The sequence below is a fragment of the Dromaius novaehollandiae genome, chromosome 9 (genome assembly GCF_036370855.1).
Source record: "Dromaius novaehollandiae isolate bDroNov1 chromosome 9, bDroNov1.hap1, whole genome shotgun sequence".
In the NCBI taxonomy this organism is placed as follows: domain Eukaryota; kingdom Metazoa; phylum Chordata; class Aves; order Casuariiformes; family Dromaiidae; genus Dromaius; species Dromaius novaehollandiae.
This window is the reverse complement of record NC_088106.1, coordinates 13,381,110-13,400,584: the sequence shown is the minus strand read 5'-3', so window position 1 is coordinate 13,400,584 and position 19,475 is coordinate 13,381,110. Positions and strand designations below refer to the sequence as shown.

The 19,475-nt window shown below is 53.7% G+C and overlaps 2 protein-coding genes across 2 annotated transcripts in view; one reads left to right on the top strand and one right to left on the bottom strand.

The window, feature by feature from the left end:
• MASP1 (MBL associated serine protease 1) overlaps positions 1-9,232 on the top strand; it is a 29,455-nt gene extending 20,223 nt beyond the window's left edge. Inside the window, 3 exon segments of the mRNA XM_026093552.2 lie at positions 1,781-1,918; positions 2,708-2,782; positions 6,569-9,232. Of these exon segments, the coding sequence (XP_025949337.2) occupies positions 1,781-1,918; positions 2,708-2,782; positions 6,569-7,464 (1,109 nt within the window). The 3' untranslated portion in view covers positions 7,465-9,232.
• Positions 9,233-14,703: 5,471 nt separating this feature from the next.
• On the bottom strand, positions 14,704-17,806 carry RTP2 (receptor transporter protein 2). The gene is made up of 2 exons (XM_064517169.1): positions 17,560-17,806; positions 14,704-16,576 (listed from the first exon to the last, which is right to left on the bottom strand). Exons 1-2 carry the CDS (start codon positions 17,718-17,720, stop codon positions 15,982-15,984), a joined length of 756 nt encoding a protein of 251 aa, XP_064373239.1. The 5' UTR covers positions 17,721-17,806; the 3' UTR covers positions 14,704-15,981.
• Between the last annotated feature and the right edge of the window lie 1,669 nt (positions 17,807-19,475).

The window sequence follows — 19,475 nt, the reverse complement described above, 5'->3', positions numbered from 1 at the left end:
CAGAGTTCACATCATCCCTGGTCCACAGGATCTGCTCCCTGCAAAGGCCCCCATCCCTTACTGAACTCCTCATCTTAAAAGTGGCAGGGTCTAGCTGTGGAGAGCCGCATTTCCTAGACAGGGTTGGAGCCAGGTTCCTGCCCTCTCACAGGAGCAGGTCTCCTGGGGTGGGAGACACTGAACAGCATCACCCAAGTATGCACTGCCAATCACTCACACTACAGGGAGTCAGCAGGTCCCACGGGGCACCCACAAGGTGACTCCTGGCTTTGGCAGAAGAATGGTCTTGCAGACAGGGGATCCTTCTCAGAGTGGGTGGCACAAGCCTGATCTAGGGGACAGTGTTGGGGGAGAGGCTGGGGAGAGCTCTGTGAAGGATCTAGGGGGGAAGGGGACCATGGACAGGCCATGAGAAAGGCAACAGCACCCAGAAATCCTTCTCCCTCCACCAGGCCCTAAGCCCTCATCAGGGCTGGGTGAAGCAGAGCCAAAACTGCCCATATCCTTGGCATGGAGCATGCAGGGTCTTCCCCACATCTACTCATTTTCCCCCCCATCTGCAGACCTGTCAAGCCACTCTCTCTGTCCTTCACCTCCTGCTGTCATGGGACAGCTGGGATCTGGGGTTGCTCAGCCTGTGCTGTAAGCACCAACCAGCACTGCCCGGTATACAAGGCCCAGAGCAGGAGGGATGGGGCTGTGTTGTTGGCAAAGCCTTGCACTCAAAGGAGTCTACCAATGCACAAGATAGTAAATCACTGCATGCTTTTTCCTGCCCATTAGCAGGTGATGCAAAGACATACTCCCAGAGCTTCTCCCAAAGTTTCTTACCTGCCTGTGCAGTTTCTTCCCCTCTCAAAGATACAACAGAGAGATCTTGCACTAAATGCAGGGCTCAGGAGGGGCTCTCGGCATGGGGTCTCCACTAGCATGAGCAGTGTCAGCCACAGTCTGTGGGATGCTGCTGGTGTTCAGAAGTGCTGCCAATGTGCCCCATCTTTGCAAGAAGGCACTGGTGGGTTTCATGGGGCCAGGCAGCGAGGGGACTGCTGCCCTGCCTGGAGATGGGGGACAGGCAGCGAGCCAGGAGCACAGAGAAGCCTGGCCAGGGGTAACGCAATGGCGGGGCAGCGGAGGGGGGACTTGGAGGAGAAGGCTGGATCTGGGAATGTACCTCTGTACTTCGGCAGGGCTGGGACTTCCTCCACCGCCTTCCTGGAGACCAGAGGGGAGACTGAGCTTGCCACCGAGGAGAGATGGAAGAGGCAAAGACTTAAATTAAGCAAAGTCACAGCCTGAGGCTTTCCACGTCCTCTCCTGCACAGTTCTGGAGGCCCTTGAGCTCCTCTGCAGCAGGCCAGAGGTGACTCTTGACCCCTCAAGAGGCAGCAAAGGTGGAGAGGGAGCAGCTGTCTGCCCCTCGGAGAGCCCCACAGCCTTTCCAGGCAGCATGCGAAGGGAGCTGCAGGGACTCCCTGCTGTAGGGTGCAGAGGCAGCCAAGCCAACACAGACGTTAGAGGAGTAGAGAGTTAGGCAGTCCATTGGTGGCTAGGAATAGAGCTGGCTTGCCTCCAGCTGCCACCTGAGGCAGACTAAATTGCTGAAGGGGTAAGCGTGTCAAGCTGTGCTCCCTGCAGTGCCCTAGATGGGGGATACTGGGCTACACGGGCCTCCATATAGGACCGCTGCTATTTGCTGAAGCCTGGCGTTACCTGCCTGCTGGCAAGGCACCCTGAGAAACGGTGCAGTGCTCAATCTCGTTTCTGTGTTGACTTTCAGTTGCTGACTGCAAAGCACCACCGGAGCTCGAGCATGGCTTTGTCACCTTCTCCTCCAGGAACAACCTCACCACCTACAGGGCAAGCATCCGATACCACTGCCAGCACCCTTACTACCACATGGCACCCAACAGCACCGGTGAGCAGTGGGGCAGGGCCGTGCCCCCCCCGGCACAGTGCGGGTGGGTGTGCAAGTGTGGGGGGAGCTAAGGATGGCTGCCCCAGCATGTGCTGCAAGCAGCAAGCTATGCATATAAGCTATATACATGCACTCTGCATCTGCACTACCTTGGTGTCAGACTGGTCTCATCCTGCTCCACAGCAAGGTAGGACAGAGCTGGCACCACGTGGTGCTTTGATCATGGCTTTCATAGCGTTGGCAGAGCAGAGTGGCCAACGCTCTCCATATGCACATGGCCAACGCTCTCCATATGCACAGGGCAGCCAGATCCATCAGCTACACCTGAGGTCCAAAACTGCTGCAGAGCCCAAGCGCATACTCCAGCCCTCCTTCCTCCTCCCTCAGCAAGGAAAGCCAAAGGATTTCCTCCCATTACAGTGTCCCTGCTCATACGCCCCTGCAAACCCACTGGTCCTGTGCATCTGGTCCCAAGCATCTGGCACTCATTAGTGTAATGGGCACTAGCAGCATTAATGGGACAGCAGCTCCAAAGTGAGGCTGCAGGCAGAGCACAGCCCTCCAGAGGACTCAGGGCAATGACACCAAGGGTGGTTGCATGTCCCCCACACACAGAGACAGGACTGCCAGGACCCCTCAGGGAAAAGAGCCCAGAGGACTTGACAGGGAAGTCACATCCTGCTCTAGAAAAGTGCTCAGAGGCTCCTGATGGCTGGGCAGGGTCTCCTCACTGCAAAAGAATCCCCTCAAGCCATGCCACAGCCCAGCTAACACTTTGCTCTCTTCCAGCCACCTACACGTGTGATGCACTGGGCATGTGGAGGAGCGAGGAGCTGGGGACCAAGCTGCCATGCTGCCAACCAGGTACCAGGAGCTGGGGTGAGAGCAGGGTGCCTGGTCCCACAGTGAGGGGTGCAGAGGGGACATGTGCAGGGACAGGGATGTGTCTGTGCCTAACATGACCTGGTGCTTCCCAGATAAGGACCCTGTTCTGTGGCAGCAGTACCATACGTCATGGGCTATACGTATGCTGCCTCTGGTTGCAACATATGGCCAAGAGAGTGATGGGGACACAGGCCTCCTGCTATCCTGGCTTGCTGGGTGCTGGCTACAGATGGCCAGGGTGCAGAGGGTGTCTCCAAGCAGCAGTGACAAGGGCATGTCTGTGGTGGTGCGGGGCCAGGGCTTAGGCAGCAGGGCTGCTGCAGCCACTCTGGCTGTCCAGGTGGCTCCGAGCTCCCCGCTCCAGCAGAGGAAAGAAACCAGCAGCCCCAGCACCCAGAGCAGAGCTCGCTGGCCACAATCAGCCCAGAGTCACCAGAAGTGGCATGTGCCATGCAGCCAAGGGCAGAGCATTACCTGTCAGCTCCCATTAGCAGTGTGTCCACATCCAGGAGTAATTAGCACCTCTCCAAGCCTTGCAGAAAAACTCAGCTGGTTCACGAGGGAAGAAAAGTCCCAAGCTTTCAAGCAATGGCAGAAATGTTTGCAGCCAGCAAGTTTCCAGGCCAGGCGCCCACTTGGGATCAAACAAAAGTCCCCAGGACATTGGCTGCCCCTAGCTGAGCGTGGGGCTGGTCTGGCTGCCAGGCAGGGGGGGAGCTGGCAGCAGCTTTGGGTGTGGGTTATATGTGCTGTCATCTGATGTGCAGGGATGCCTCTCTGGAGAGGCGCAGGGGTTCAGCCGCTGCACAGCACCTGCAGCACCCCACACACTCAGGAGCTCAGGACCTGGCTCATCCCCATGGTGGGTACTGCAGGGTGTCCAGCTGTGTTAAGTGATCTGAAGGCCAGAGGAAGGATCCCATGAGATACCCTGGTGCCTGTGGAGTTCAGAAACCAGGCTTGTGGTTGCTCTTGTTTCAGCGGCTGCTCCCGGCATCCATCCTTGATGCTTCAGCCTGAAATAATTTGAGCTGGGAGCATATGGGGACATCTTTTGGGGCCATAGTTGCTTTCATGGGCCATTTCCAGACCTCCTGATTAGTGACAGAAGTCAGAGAGACTTCAGGAAAATGGAAAATCCCAGAGAGAGGGCGACACCCTCCTGAGATTGGGATCTGCAGGCAGCAGCTGGCCAGCTGCTCTTCAGATCTTCTCATGTCTCACGCTACCTCCCTATCAGTAGAAACTCCTCTTCCAGGCCGCTCTGTGTCTGCCTCTGCCATTAGCATTTGCAGCCTGGTCAGCATTTTTGATATGTAATTTAATAGAATAAATATTTGGCTGGATGCGCTTCCTCTAAAATCATCTCACTGGGATGGCTGTCAGCTTTGGTGCAGGAGAACAGCTGGGCTGGGCTGGGACAGAGGAATTATTTGCCTAAGCATGTTTCCTATTCCTTACAGCACTGGGAAAGGCAGGGGAGCTAAATGCACAGAGAGGCACACTCCCATGCCGCCTGTGGGAGTTACAGTTTTCCTAGCAGCAGATCTCAGCCACAACAAATCAGTGTTAGCTCCTGCCCTGCTTACAAGACTGCCTGCAGCCTGACGTCGTCGCCCTGGGGGGTCAGGCTCTCTTTTCTGTGTGGCTCTGCGACCCCACATCCCTGGCAAGGGAGCACAGCTGGCATCAGGGCAGAGTGCTGGCATTTTCCTTGGAGGACATGGATTTTCTTTGTGGGCCTAGAGCAGTGAGAGCAGTCCTTCCGGTCCTCTCCCACCTGCCTCCCAGCATACCTGTGCTGCTGGGATTTTGGGGCTCTTCCAGCTGTGGAAGGGCAATGATCTTCCCTGTCATTGTCCAGCCTGCCCAGTTCAACCCTCTCAGAGCTACCTTCAGTATGCTGAAATCCTCCTGTTCCTCGCACCAGGTTGCAGTCCCTGGCTAAGATGGTCAGAGGCAAACCAGGCAGCACATGGGGCTCTTCAGACATTAATTCGAAGGCTGCCAAGGAGCTGAGCAAAGGGAGGCTGGTTTGGCTGCCACAGTTGTGATGAGGACTCAAGAGGGAGGGAGAGCAGCCCACGGTGCTAGGCAACATCCCACAACCAGCCGTTCTCCAGCCACAGCTCCTCTGACAGCATGAATGCCACAGCCCTGGGACCACAGGGACCTTGTGACGGGCCCCAGAGTGAGGGGTGAGGCCGGGCTGGGCTGACATAAGCCTCCAGTCCTCCCATCGGCGTTCCCCTGAGTTTCTTGGCACATGCGAAGCAGGAGCCGGGCAAGTGGCAGGATGGTCTGGAAAGGGCTGAGAGAGCTCACAGGGGAGTGTGAGGTTGCAGGATTACTTACTTTGCCTTTCTGTTTCTGAAGTGATGCAGATCCAAACAAATCACTCCAGAAACTGAAGTGCAAAGTCAGGAACTGATGGACTCCTGCAGAGCCGGGACAGCAGCCAGAGGAAGCTCCCAGCCCCAAAGATGCCACCTTCTCTGTGCTAGCATGGGGGACTAGTGGCTCAGCTTGATATTGATCCTGTCTCATTGCCAGCTGAAGAATGGCCTGTTTTGGCCAGGTTGCCATAACCATGGGAACCCTACAGCCATATTTCAGATGTGCACCCTGGGGAGATACAGGGAGAGTTCAGGCCCTCTGCCCCACTATGAAGATATTGCAGGCTCCAAAGGTGCAATGATGGATGGGGTTGAGCAACATGCATTCATCAGAGTAGGTAGATTATGCCGTAGGCTTAGTGGCACCTCCTGAGACAGCCACTTGAGATCCTCCCTTGGGTCTTCCAGGCTGCTATTTAGGAGCAGATGCCATGACTGGGGTTTCCAAGGGCATGTGGGGGAAGGGGGTACAAATACGGGAAACCAACAGGCTTTAGACTCTAGTCCCGGCCTGCTACTGACCTATAGATAAGACACTTCCTTACTCTATGCCTCATTGTCCACAACCACAGAAAACATGGGACAGCCCTAGGGCTTGGTATGACCATTTTTACTGCTTGGAGAGTAGGTCCCTATTGTCCTTGGGCTGTGAGCCAACAAAGATGCCGCATGCTCCAAAAGTCTTGCAGAAATAGCTCAGTCCAACAGAGTGATGAGATGTGTCCAATGTCATGTAGCAGGTTGGTGGCAGAGGCAGCACTAGCACTGAGGTGTCCTAGTCTCATGCTTGAGCCATCAGGCTTAGGGAAATACAGGGTGGCTCCTAATACACAGAAATAACAGGACAAGCCATGCAGGCTTCAGACTGGCCTCTTTCTCCCTGAGTAGCTTCAGTGAGGGCTGAACAGGGTCTGCAGGTAACACCCCCTTTCCCTTATGGAAGAGTAATAGGCTGCCCCTCTCCAAGGGGGGACAAATGATGGCCAACAGAAATGGTCCTACCAGCAAGGGAGACACAAAGGGAGCTGGGGCTGCCTTTAGGAAGCAAAACCCTGCAGAAGGACAGACATGCTCCCTTCCAGACATACTTCCAAGGACTTGTTAGCATAGGGGATGGGATGCAGTGCCCAGCCTGCTTCAAGCTCTTAAGTGCACTCTGCCAAGAGAAGGCGAGGATGGCAGAGAGGATAGGCTTTATCCACTAGAAAAAGGAGAGTTGTCCTCTACAGAAAGAAAAGACACAAGTGAGCATTTGGTTATGAAGATAACCATCCATGTGGTATAATCTACAGGGGTGTCCCTTTTTAGCTGTTCCCTAGATAAGTGCTTGCTCAGCCGGGAGTAACTGTCCTGTCCCTTTTGTCCCCAGTGTGTGGCCGGCCAGCTCGTGCTCTACCTGGAATCATCAAGCGCATCATTGGCGGGCGAAACGCAGAGCCCGGTTTCTTCCCCTGGCAGGTCCTGATTGTGGTGGAGGACATGTCCCGGGTGCCCAATGACAAATGGTTTGGCAGCGGGGCCCTACTCTCAGATTCCTGGGTGCTGACAGCCGCCCATGTGCTTCGCTCACAGCGGCGGGACAAGACTGTCATCCCCGTCTCCAAGGAGCATGTCACTGTCTACCTTGCCCTCCATGATGTGAGGAACAAGATGGATGCTGTCAACCGGACAGTAGAGAGGATAATCCTCCATGAGGAGTTTGACATTCAGAATTACAACCATGATATTGCTCTAGTCAAGCTGAAGGAGAAAGTGACCATGGGGAACTATGTTATGCCTGTCTGCCTGCCTCAGTTTGAGCATGAGCTGGAAGGGCCTCACCCCAACACACTGGGGTTGGTGGCCGGCTGGGGTATCTCCAACCCCAACATCACCGTGGATGAGATTATCAGCTCAGGCATGAGGACACTGTCCGATATCCTGCAGTATGTCAAACTCCCAGTGGTGCTCCATGCAGAGTGCAAGACCAGCTATGAGTCCCGGTCAGGGAACTACAGTGTGACCGAGAATATGTTCTGCGCCGGATACTACGAAGGTGGGAAGGACACTTGCTTGGGAGACAGCGGGGGAGCCTTCGTCATTCAGGACCCAGGGACCCGGAGGTGGGTGGCCCAAGGGCTGGTTTCATGGGGTGGTCCAGAGGAGTGTGGCAGCAAGCAGGTGTATGGTGTGTACACCAAAGTCTCCAACTATGTGGACTGGGTGGAGAAGAAAACAGGCTCTTCTGAAAGGTGGACATTTCTGGACCCTGAGCTGGAGAGATGAGTGACTAAGCAGCTTGCAGCTGCTGCTTTGTTATTTTTGTTGTTTTTAATATGCTCCAGACTCTGGTCTTTCGCAAGCAGTAGCCACAATGCTCAGCCACACTCCAGGCCTTTGCCAGCCCTCCACACCATGTGTTTCACTTGGTCCCACATCCCTTTGCTTGTGCTCTTTGGAAATGTTTTCTAGGGAGCTGGGGGAAGGCAGCAAAGGGTTCGATCTCAGCCAGCTTCCTTAGCTTTTATTGCTGAGCTCCAAAGCTTGCCCACGCTCCCGGGGAGGCTCCCTCCAAGCCATGACAAAGGCACAGTGATGGAGGAGGCATTTTTCTGCTACCTAAGCCTTGTTTATGTACAGAGAATTTCTCCACACCCCAAGCTCTCACACCTGCTCTTCCCATCAGACAATGTAACTGCAGGAGCAACAGGGGCTGAGGACAATGTGGAAAACCCAACGGGGCAGGCCTGGGCCTCACAGGTCCCCCACACTGCATGACAGCATTTTCTTGTGAAGAGTAGTGAGAGAGCCCTGGGGTTTGCCAATATTTTTATTTGCAAACAAATGTCCCTGCTTGATGGTATCTCAGGTGGTGCTCTACCTGGCCCTGGGGGTGCGAGGATGTTTCCACATTAGCCCTAACCTTCAGCCATGGCTGGAAAGCTTATATCATGTCATCAAGCTGCTGAGACAGCACCGACCCAGATGGACTACTCTACGTACCATGTGGGGGTGGCAACTCACAGGAATGGGGAGCAGAGTTTGGCCTCAGTGTCATCCTCACATCCAGCCACCACCTTCTTGCCTCCCTTCCTTATTCATCACCTCCATCACCTCAAGTGCTCTCCAGTCCTCCCTTCAGACCAGATCTTGGGCTGGTTTCCAGCCGCAGTAGACCTCCTAAGGAAAGATTTCCAACACACAAGACAGCATCACATCTTCTGGGATGGCAGGAGACATGTACATAACAAACATTGATTCTCAGCAGAAGCATTTCAGAGAAAATGGACCTATTGCCACTGAGAGCTATGGGAATGGAGCCAACCTGCCTGCAGCCCTTCCTGGGGATTTAACCTCTTCTACGGGGCCTGAGCAGTCTTGCATGGTGATTCGTCCATTGTCGCAGGAATCAAGTTCCTTTTGGTTGTTTTTAAGATCATTGACCTGGCTAGTTTACAGGTTAGTGATGGTGTCCAGAGCTCAGTTATGACTCTTTTGGCCTATTGTGTATGTCTGAGTCTCTCCAGCCCTAGACTCAGCCCACCTTGCCCAAAGTAGTGGAAGGATTCATATCTCCCGCAGCTTCTTCTGTGACCTGTGCAGAGAAGTAAGCCCTGCCAAGGAACAAGGTCAGGTAAGCATAGTTTCCTTCAGCAGGGACATCTCCTCCACTTCCCAGTAAAGGCCTCCTATAGCTGTCAGCATACAGAAATGTGCCTGCTTTCCTTCCTGCACCCATTTAGCCTCCTTTGGGCCTGTCCTCCTCCTCCTTCAGTTTTGCTGCGCACAGAAGGAATCAAGAGCAAATGAGTTACTCTGCTACTTTGCCTGTTGTTCAAAAAGTCATCTGTAGAGAACATAGAGGAGCAGGAGGCCTAAGGAACAAGTCTAACTTGAAGACATGCTAAGAACTGTACTCATGGCTATGCTGTGTAACTCCAAGGGTTTTTTTTTTTTCATTTTTGATACTCCATTCTGTAAAATATCTGATGTCATGTAGGAGTGGTTCTGTGTAACCTTCCTCCTGAGGATAAAATAAAACTTTGGTATGTTATGATCTCGTGTCCTGAGGCTTTCATTCCATGCAGGAGATGGTCGGGGCTGAGGGCAAAGGCTGGTCACAAGTCTCTGCCTTGCATTCCTGTTCCTTCCCTGTGGCATCTGCTCTCTGTCTGTGAGCCCCCATCCACAATGACCTGAGCTCAGCACAGACCAGCTCTATGTCATATGTAGTCTTCCCATGCCCAGCACAAAGGTTGGACTGCAGAGCACAGAAAACATGGGAGAGGTGAGGTCCAGCTGCAGCCAGTCCCAGACCCTTGACCCTACATGAACAGACCTATGCATTCCCAACAAACATTCTCTACTCAATGAACTGAAGGAGGGTGAACAAAACACTAAAACAGTCCAGTGCCACCTATGCATGTACTGCATGGGCAACTCAGCCCCCACTTTGACAAGGTTTAACCCCCTCCATACACTGGCAGGGACTGTCATGTTGTGTTGTACCTCTGCCAAGGAAGAGAAGGCATCAGGGACTAGTGGCAATGGAGCAAGTCTGTCTGAAAGAAGCTTTTTAGGAGAGCTAGTCTATGCAATTCTGGATCTCACATGGCTTAGTGGCATCCTTCCTGCCCAGCCACAGCAATGCTATGGAATACCAGGTTCTAAAATCCTCGCTCAGGTTCATCAGTCCATGGGGTTTACAAGTTTGAATACCACCCAGCCTCCCAGGGATCTGTGCCTGTGAGCATCCAGATCACTTTGGGAAATCTCAGTCTTTAATTACCATCAGCATCAGCAGCATTACCATTCCATGTGGCCTGAAAAAGCAGGAACAAAAGGCTCTTTGGAAACCTTTAATAATGCCTGGAACAGGCTAGGAACCTGCTCAGAGTCCAACACTGGGACATCTCACTATAAGATCCAAGTGACAGGCTTGACATGCCCATCACTCAGGTTTTGAAGGGAGGTGCTCTGCATAGTTTTGCTCCACCAAACCCCAGTAATAGTGACTGCTATATCTGTATGGGGTACATATCCCTAGCATGTCATTTTCTTCCCTCTGGTTTCAGTGTGTGGGAAGTCCAAGTCTTCCAGAAGCACATTGTCCCAGGTCACAAGTGGACACTACTCCCAGCGAGGAAGCTCCCCTTGCGTTGCTTCTCTTTCAGAGTAGCTGACTCCTCTGTGCAGGTCCTCTGCTGCCACCACAGCACTGCAATGGACCACCTGATGGGACTGTGGCCCTGGCAAGGCATGGCACTGCTCCACGTGTCTGTGCCCTCCATCACAGCGGGGAGATGATTCCCTCCAAGGGGATGAGGCACAAGCAGTGCTGTGAATTAAGGAGAGATGGTGGTTTGAGAAGTGCTGCAGACACTCAGAGCCAAGAGGACTGGCTCCCACACCCCAGATCCAGACTGGGAGTGGAGGAGGAGAGGACACACTGTCAGCACCCTCTAGCAGTGATCCCCTGGTCATCGCCCTGTTTCCAGCAGCTGGGCAGCCCTTCCCCAGAATAGCTCCACAGGGCTGGTGAGCAGCAGAATTTCACTGAAAAGTCAATGTGCTGTGACTGAGCCGTGAGCAAATATTATCACTTTGCTCAGTCACTCTCCCCAGCTGTGACGTGAGAGTGCTGACACTACTGGGTTCAGAAGAGTCCAGAGGAGAAATAGGTCAGCTTTTCAGCAGGAACAAGGCAGCGCAATGTTTAACCAGGCAGGTAGCTTTTGTTAGAACTATTGATTCAACTGGATAAAAAAAGAGGCTTTGGGGAAAGCAGGAACTGGCGACACAGCACAATGTGTCATGCCAGTTGCTCTGCAAACCCTGCCATGGGTGGTGGACTTTTCAGTAACAGACTGTGGGTGACCTGGTTTCTTGCCAGGTTGCCAATGGCTCCATTTCAGCCATCCAGGGCAGACAGGGTCTGAACTCAGAGAAAGCAGAAGAGGCTGGATGGGGAGAAGCAGGAAGAAATGAAATGAAACACTAGGCAGACCACTGCAAGTTCACTTCTTCACACTGGTGTCTCAAATCCCTGCCCGTCTCCTCCTGTTGCTGGGACGCTGTGGAGCCCTAGCCACTTCCAAGGCTGTCTCTGCCTCTGTTCTGCATGTCTGCGGTTCTTCCAGGTGGGTCCATGACCCATCACACTTTCCTATCAAACATCCCAATCCACAAAGCCGACAGCATGAATCTGAGCTCCACACTAGCCCCTTTCCAGGGCTAAATTCTGCCAGAGACAGTCTGTTGGCTTTTCTCCATCTCAGGTTTCCATGGGTCAAGCAAGGTGTTTGCCATTTCAAGCCCTGTACCAGTTTGATGCAGCACGGTCGCCCTGGGGCATTGATGGGCCCACTGCAGCCACCCAGACCCCAGTGTGCTAGCAAGGAGAATAGAGGGCCATAGCCCAAGGCAGGCAGGACTCAAGCTCAACTCTTCTGCAGGCTGAAGCACAGCTTGCATTGCAGGGAGCCCATGCTGACTAGCTGTCCAGACTCACAAACGAGCCATGCATCGCGTTGCGGATCGAGGTCTCCAGCAGTAAGCATGGCGAGTGCAGTGATGCCTATGCCAAGCTCCACAGAGCCATGTCAACAACATGATCTGTGTCGAGAAGAAAGAAGGTAAAACTTTGTGCCATCTCCAACCTCACACTCAGGCGCCCTGCGCTCTTCCCCCTGCCTGAGCCAAGGTGAAGAGCAGTCACCAGCAGTGAGCCATCAGCAGCTCCGGGCTTTGTGAGAAGGGGAGAGCTGTCAGGGCAGGGAGTGTGGGCTGAGGGGTGCTTTTTGCTAATTGTAGCAAAGCTAATTTGCTACCATCAGCAAAGTAGCTGCTCTGCAGTAAACACACATGGAAGTTGAGGCAGGGACACAGCTCTGCTGGCCCTCTCTTCTCCACATCACAGGCTGTGAAAATGCAGCCCTTGGAGAGAGCTTAAAATCATGGGAACTGTTTCCCTCCATGTGCCTGGACCTAGGGCTTGGAGCTGGGTTACTTGTCCCCATTTTCCTGAGGCACAGATCTGAAATAACCCCACAGATCTCCACTGGATTCCTCTGGGCTAACAGCAGGCAGCGGGGTGGAGGGCAGATGGCCTGGCTCGTTCCTCACGGGCCAAAAGACATCAGAAGGATGAAGGGGAGGAGAAAGCAAAAGCAAAAGCAAAGCATGGTCCCTTGGGTATTAAACCATCAGCTGTAGGATCTGGGCCTAGACATCTCCCAGGCATGTTACAAAATGTTGCTGCCCCAGAAGGGATCAGTCATAAATACTTTCCTCCTCCTCTGTTCATTAGCTCTACAGTGAAAACCCCCATGCAATGCACCCCCTGTCCCCTGCACCTACTTTTTCCATCTTCAGAACTCATGCTACCTGAATAAAAGTAGGTGTTGGATAACTGTGATACCCATTAAAAACTATCACAAGAAAGTTTTGACCGAAGGAAAATAAAACAATAATTCATAAGATGGTGATGCTGCAACTTGAGCTTATGCTTTAAGATTCAGTACATATATATAAAAATGTCAGTTTCTCCCACGGGAGATTCAAGTCTGCTTTATTCGTTTAATTATCAGGCACAGCAGGTGTTACTGATAACGCCTAATTTAGGCCCATGACTTTCTAGTGTTATACAAAGGTCTAAGATTCAAAACTTTAGTAATTCTCCTCATTGACTATACAGGAAAATTGTCTATAGGGAGATGATTCACAGCACATACCCCGAGTGCCTGAAGAAGGTGAGAGTAAATACTGAACATCAATATTCTCCACAGAGTGCTGTGGATCCCTGCAGGTAGCTACGGAAATCACAGCCCTCGAGGCCTCTCGAGGCCGATGTTGCTCGCAGTAGCCATCGAAGGGGATCGACACCGAGTGCTCTCAATATTGAGCGGCATCGATGCCTGTCCAACTGCAGACCTATCGACGGGGTTCAATATCGATATCGAACCCCATTGATAGGCCTCAAAACCGCTCGTTCTCCGCAGGCATGCCTAGCTTTTGCTCTGGGGCCCAGGTTGCTCCCGGGAGGCGCCGCAGCCTATCGCCATGGACCGTTTTTCACACCGATGGGCCTTGAGGAGTATGGATTTCCCGACCTGTCGCTGGGGCACCACGTCCATAGCGATTGATCCCCCTGACCAAGCACCTTCCCCTGTGTGCCTCTGCGGTCACCGTTGCTCCTTGCAGGGAGGCCTAGGAACAGGCAGCAGATGAGAGAAAGGAGAGCAATAGGAGACCTTGCATTTGCTGACACTTTGCAACCTGCCAGAGCAGTGAGAGCCCCTCTTCAGGGAAACAGGCATGGAGACAGCAATTTATCAGTCTGGCTGCAGTGAAAGACCAGTGAAACACCACCCCACAGAGAAGGTTTGCCCATCCCTGGCTGAATGTGAGTGCTAGGAGTGAGCTGAGACTCAGCTGCAGCAGTGCAGCCACAGACAGGCTGGTGCAGCATGCCGGGGGCACAGCCATGGCCTGCCCAAGACCCTTGGGGCTGTGCACCGCATGCCATGTACTGCACTCCTGGCCATTTGCCATGCATCTCATCAGAGAGACTGCAACAGCCCAGGGGCAGGACTGAGCCGTGGGGGCTTGCTCTGGGCTCCAAAAGCACCACAAGGCAGGAAGAGCTTCACTTCTAGGGCAGTGTCCTAGGAAATACTTGCAAGACTGGCAGAACTGAATGTCAGAGGGAGCAGGTTGACCTGGAAGGACCCCCAAAATGAGGCTGTGACTGAGGCAGCCGTGTATGCACGGGTGTCTCTAAGTGATGGGGAGAGGGCAAAGGGGCAGAGCATCCCCCCAACACACATCACATGGGATGCGGGAGGCAGATGGGCGTGCGGGAAACTTTGGAAAGGAGATGTGGGAAAAAGCAGCATACTCAGCCAAGGATGTAACTGGGAGAGCTCAGGGTGCGTGGGGAGGGCGTCGGGCAGGCTGAGGGATGGCTCTGCCCTTGTGAAAGAGCAGACAGAGCCAGGCAAGAAAATCAGGACCCCTGCAGGGATGTGGTTTCCACCAGAGACAGCTTACCGGGCGGAGGCAAGGGAGTTCCCCTCAGCTGCTGGGTGGTTTGGGAGGCTGCAGATGGCCAGAAATGACGACTGGGGCTGGGAAAACCTCAGCATGGAAAGAAGAGGACTGCAGGCAACGGCAGCAAGAAACTTGGCCCTGTCTTAGCCTTCATGACATAATGCTGGCGGGGAGAGGGCAGGCTGGGAGAGCTGCCGCAGGAGGGGAGGAGGCCATCCAGGCGGCAGGATCAGCCTCCCCCTTCCTGACAGAGCATCTCAACACCAGGCCGCCCCAAGTACAGTCTCCTCCAGAAAGACAGGTCCATTTACTCATGAGCAGAGCAGCCCTCTGGGTCCCCACTGCCACTGCTGCCCCACCAAAAACACAGATATTCATTCCCTCAGCAAATATCAAGGAGGACCCTCATCATGGGAAGCTCTGAGGGAACTCTGAATGGACCAGAAAGCTCCAATGTGAAACCTGCTGGAGGAATCATCCTCGGGCTACAAGAGGTGTCCGGGAGATGCCTCGCAGAGGGCAGGGGACATATCCTGCCCAGGCACAAGCCGAAGCACAGGATCTCCAGACTTTCTTCAGTCATTCCTGTGGAGATCTCGATGCCTTTAAACTGTTCATTGAGCCTGCACCTTGTTCCTTAAGGCTGGGGGTTGCTCAAGTAATAAATATTTTGGGGTTGTCACTGCAGCAGTCACAACGTCCCTGAGTCTGGAAAGTTTGGCACTTTCTGTCCCCTTGGGAAAAATCTCCACAAAGGATATGGGCGGGGGGGCAATGCTACAGGGAGCCAGGTGGTTGCAGGGATGGAGACAGGACACCCCCCACATGGGGAGGGCTGGCCAGTCTCAGTGCTGGCAGGTCACTGGTACCAGTGTAGCACTGGAGCTGGGCTCCAGAGATCTCACAGCTCCATCTGCTGGCTCCACACCTGGGGCTGAGGGAGGCCGTGGAGGAGAGAAGGTGCTGGGGGAGGAGGAGAGTTGTTGGAGTTAGTGGGACCGGGTGCTTAGGAAGCAAAATCGACACAGCCCCTGCACCATACAGGCTTTTCCTGGTTTTTTTTTTTTGCCAGTGGCTTGCAGGTTTTTACACATGAAAATACAGGCGATTCTGACTCCAGCAAAAGGGGGAAAAAAGCAAACCCCAAGTGAGTAGCGCAAATGACCCTGACACAGCAGTCAGGAGAGCACCTGGGTTGTGTGAGCCACAGGCTGACTCTGCACAAGCTACATGGAGGATGCTGGATTTGGCTAACTTGTTTCCTTCAGCCCATCTTTCTTCAGTTAATTCAGTCATGAAACCCTCTCTCTTTTCTACCATGTCCATTTTTAGCAACAAATCATTTGCGAAGTCGGAAGGTGACAGATGCGGCTGCCTCAGCGACTCTGCAAGGCTGATCCTTGCTGGACCAGTTTGCCAAAGAGCCTCAACAACTTCAGAGTCAAGAGTTACCAGGAGTTGTTCACTTCAGCCCTTGCTATTCACAGTGCACAGCAGGTCACCCAGATCACTCGTCTGTGTCTCTGTTCCTCGACTACCCAGACTGAGTGTATGAACCACGGAGGAAACAGCAGAAAGGCAACAAGTGAGCACTGAGGCTCTGGTTTGTGGGAGATTCCCAAAGCTTTGGGCAGGGGGTCCTAGCAGCCTCCCACGCTGGCCACCTTCTTCCCAGCGCCCGGGCACAATCAAGGACACTGTGCTATTAATGCAGAACAAGCCAGCAAAGTTGATGAAAATCTTAAAAGCAATTCACAAGCCAAGTGCCCAAGCCAGCTTTTCTGGGATGTGATACATAATAAAAATGAAAAACAAAATAATAATGGCAGAGAGACAACAGGGAATGGTGTTTCCTGAACTGGGGTTAAACCCATCCAGGTCCTTGTAGAGGGCTCCAGCTGATGACTGCATAGGTGCTGCCAGCACGCTGCTTCCCCAGGGCAAGGCTGAATCTCTGCACGCCTCATATGACCCCTTGTAGCTGGATTTCCCGTGACGGTCCTGGTCTTTGTATACCTGATGCACGCCCAGGCGACAGGCCTCACAATATTCACTCTTGTGGGGCCCGCCATGCCCACCGATCACAACCTTGTGAAGCTGGGGCCAAGCAACATGCTCTCCGTAGCATTTCTGCTGGATGCTGGTGACCAAGTCCAGCAAGACCAACCTGGCACTCGTCTCACTGAAGATCGGCTCTGCCCAGGCACACGCCAAGCACTTGTGGCACTGCTGCATGAAGGTCCTCATCTTCACCCAGCCACATCCCCTGGCCCTGTCCAGGTACATGTGGAAGAGGATGACCGCCTGGGCCGAGCCCCACGAGTGCTGGCACTGGGTGCACTGGAAGCTGAAAGAAAGGGGAGCTGCAGTCACAGATGGAACAGCCCTGGCTGCCAGCAGGGAGAGAGGAGCACAAAGCAAACCCAGCACAAAGCTGGAGACCCACAGCACAGGCCGTCTGGGCACTTTCCAGCTTCTTTACAGCCTTATTTCTTACGAGCACATGGCCATACTTAGATGCAAGACTCGCCACTCTGCACCCCCTCCCTTTCTAGCAGTCCTCCAGAGGTGAATCAGGCTGAGACTGCTGCCATCCCGCAGGACAAAGAAGATGCTCCCCAAATCCACGTTCGCCTCTGGATACCAGTGAGGAAGTCAGGATGCCACTGCTCAGCCCTGGGCTGTTCGTTGCCCAGCATTGTTGTCTAGCATTAAAGGTAGGATCTGACCTGCTTTATCTCTCTCTGGCAAAACATTCCCAGCAGAATTACCCTGGAGAAGCAAAAGCAATAGCCTTGGTCCCTTGCACAAGCGGGACACCAGCCCCGGCTGCACCCCAAGCTCTTCCTCTTGGCCCCTAGCATTGCAAGAGTCAAGTGCCCTTGTGCAATCCCTGCAATCCCTATTTTACAGACAGGGGAAGTAAAGCACGGCGAGGCTGCACAGACCTGCCTAATGCCACAGGCAGGGTGGGGGCCTGGGATGTGGCAGTGTCCTGGTGCTGGGCCAGGCAGGGGAGAAGGGGGAAGGCTCCCACTACTGCACGTTTTACAGCTCACAGGAGAGCATGAGATAGTGCCAGACCCAAAGTTTTATCAAAGTTTTACCAAAAGCCACAAGCAAGCAGGGCAGCGAGAGATTAGCAGAGGCAGACTGCTTCCTCCGGGAGCAGAAAGGGTGTGCCTTTAAAAGAGGGGTTTGGTGCAGTGCGTAGGTAAAAGGCATAATTCTATCCCCTGCATGCAGCATTTCACCCTACCCTCTAAACCAATTGCCAGCTAAAGGCCGGCACTGGCTGTCCACTTCTCCAGCCCTGCAACAGACCCTCACCTGGCAAACGCATGCTCCTCCACCACTTGCTTCCAGCCCTGAGGCAGGGCATTGGGAGTGAGCTTCTGGTCCATCTTCAGGACCCACTTGTGCTCTGGCTTCACTTCCTCTATCACACCATTAAATATGTCCCTCCAGGAGTCCATCCGCAGCCGCTCCATCTCTGCTTGGGGCTGGGCGACACTGCCCTGGGCGCAGGCAGCAGTTCCCACACTGGTGCCCTGCTCCCCTTGCTACCTCCTCTGGAGCTCCCCTTGCTATCTTCTCTGGAATGGGCACGGAGAGGAGGTTCCCTGTCCGGGCTTGCTGAGGAGTACAAGGGGCAGGAGCCAAGGCCTGAGCGCAAGAAATGAAACCAAAAGGAGTTTTGTTTCCAGTGCCCAACTGGTGTTTTGGTTTCTGTCTCTTTTCCACCTGGCCTGCTGTGTGCCCAGGGAGGGCTGGCTTGCTCATTTTTAAGGGAAAAAGGGAAAGGCTGCTGCTCATCCGTGTGGTTCCTCCCTGGATGGGCACCCCAGGGTGCTGTGAGTGGGGAAGGGCCAACAGGAAACCCAACACAGCTTGGACTCACAAAAGTTTTCCTGACTGGTGACAAATTGCTCCCAGTCCCTCCTCTAGCCAAAGGCCCTCTGCTCCCCGCTAGGAAAGGAGCCAGTACCCAGAAGGTGATGAGTCTCAATACCAGGGCTGAGAGCTCTGCTCTGTGGGCAGGAGAAACTCCACCAGAGGAGGAGGTGTCCCAACTGCTATTTCAAAACCTTTTGCAAGCGTTTACAGTTGTATGTCATCTGGACAATTAACCCTTGGTTTTCTGGGCCATGGGACATGCCATCCCCATTGGTAAATTCTGCAGGAGCCCAACACTCCACTCCAGGAAGGTGAGAGGTTGAATGAGTGGTGTCAGGCTGCTGGAGGACAGGAGATTTCCTTCCATCTCCATGATGCCCATCATGTGCCCAGAGCGTCTCAGGGCAAAGCAGCAGCATGCAGAAGGAGTCAGCATCCTCCCCTTTGTCCAGACCCTGTAGCCCCATAAATACAATTTTGCCATGACCAGCAAGTCTTTTTTATTTACCTGACAGGGTAGGGCTTGTTGGACTTGTCTTGGCCTGAGCTGATTTTCACTTTTTATGGCAGTGAGAGCAATTGCAGAGCAGTCAGGTGACTACTGCCTGACTTTGTCTTAGCTTTAGTTGACCTTTGCGCAATCATGCAGTGTGACACCTACTGTCAGCAAATAAATAGTATTAACAGGTGCTTCCCCTTCACAGAGCAAATGGTTTGTGCCCCAGGAATGAAATGTGGCCTGGAAACATGCCAGCCTGGGGCGAGAGCTGGGGCCAGGCTGCAAATGTGGTCACAGTGCTGGTCCCTAGGGGAGGTGAAACAGATCCCAGAGGCAGCGCAGGGAGGAAGCAGAGCCCTGGAGGGCTGCCGCAGCCTTGCTGCGCCGTGTGGGCCAGCTTGGAGGGCTTTGTGTTTGCCAGGGTGTTTTTCAGAGCTGTTTTCACCATACCAAAGCTCAGCCTCTGGACACTTCTGGAGGCCAGTGCAGTCTTCAGGCCTTCAGTCACACAGTGGATACCCAACTGCATCCAGGGCTGGGGCAGATGCCCCTGTACACAACTCTAGGGAGGCAGTACCACCGTCCGTGGGCACCTGATCGCTGTGAGTCTGCAGCAGACCTCCAGCTCTAGCTGCCCTTCAGCTGCTCTGGGAGCCCAATTTCACTAAGGCCAAAGCCAGGAGAGAGAAAATACACAGCAGTAGGATGTTTCTCCCCTGAAAGCCGAGACTAGCCCAGCTGGCAGATCATGATGGCCCCAAGCTTCCAGACAAGCTGTTCGCACATACCTGGGAAAGGGTTTGGAGAAAGTAAAAAGCACAGATACATTCTTTGGCTAAGAATGAGGGGC

What these genes read in the sequence shown, in the direction of transcription:
- RTP2 (XM_064517169.1), bottom strand. Translation starts at nt 17,720, where the DNA reads ATGGAGCGGCTGCGGATGGACTCCTGGAGGGACATATTTAATGGTGTG. An exon ending in GAGGAGCATGCGTTTGCCAG is followed by an intron (nt 16,577 to 17,559) that starts GTGAGGGTCTGT and finishes CCTTTCTTTCAG; the next exon opens with CTTCCAGTGCACCCAGTGCC.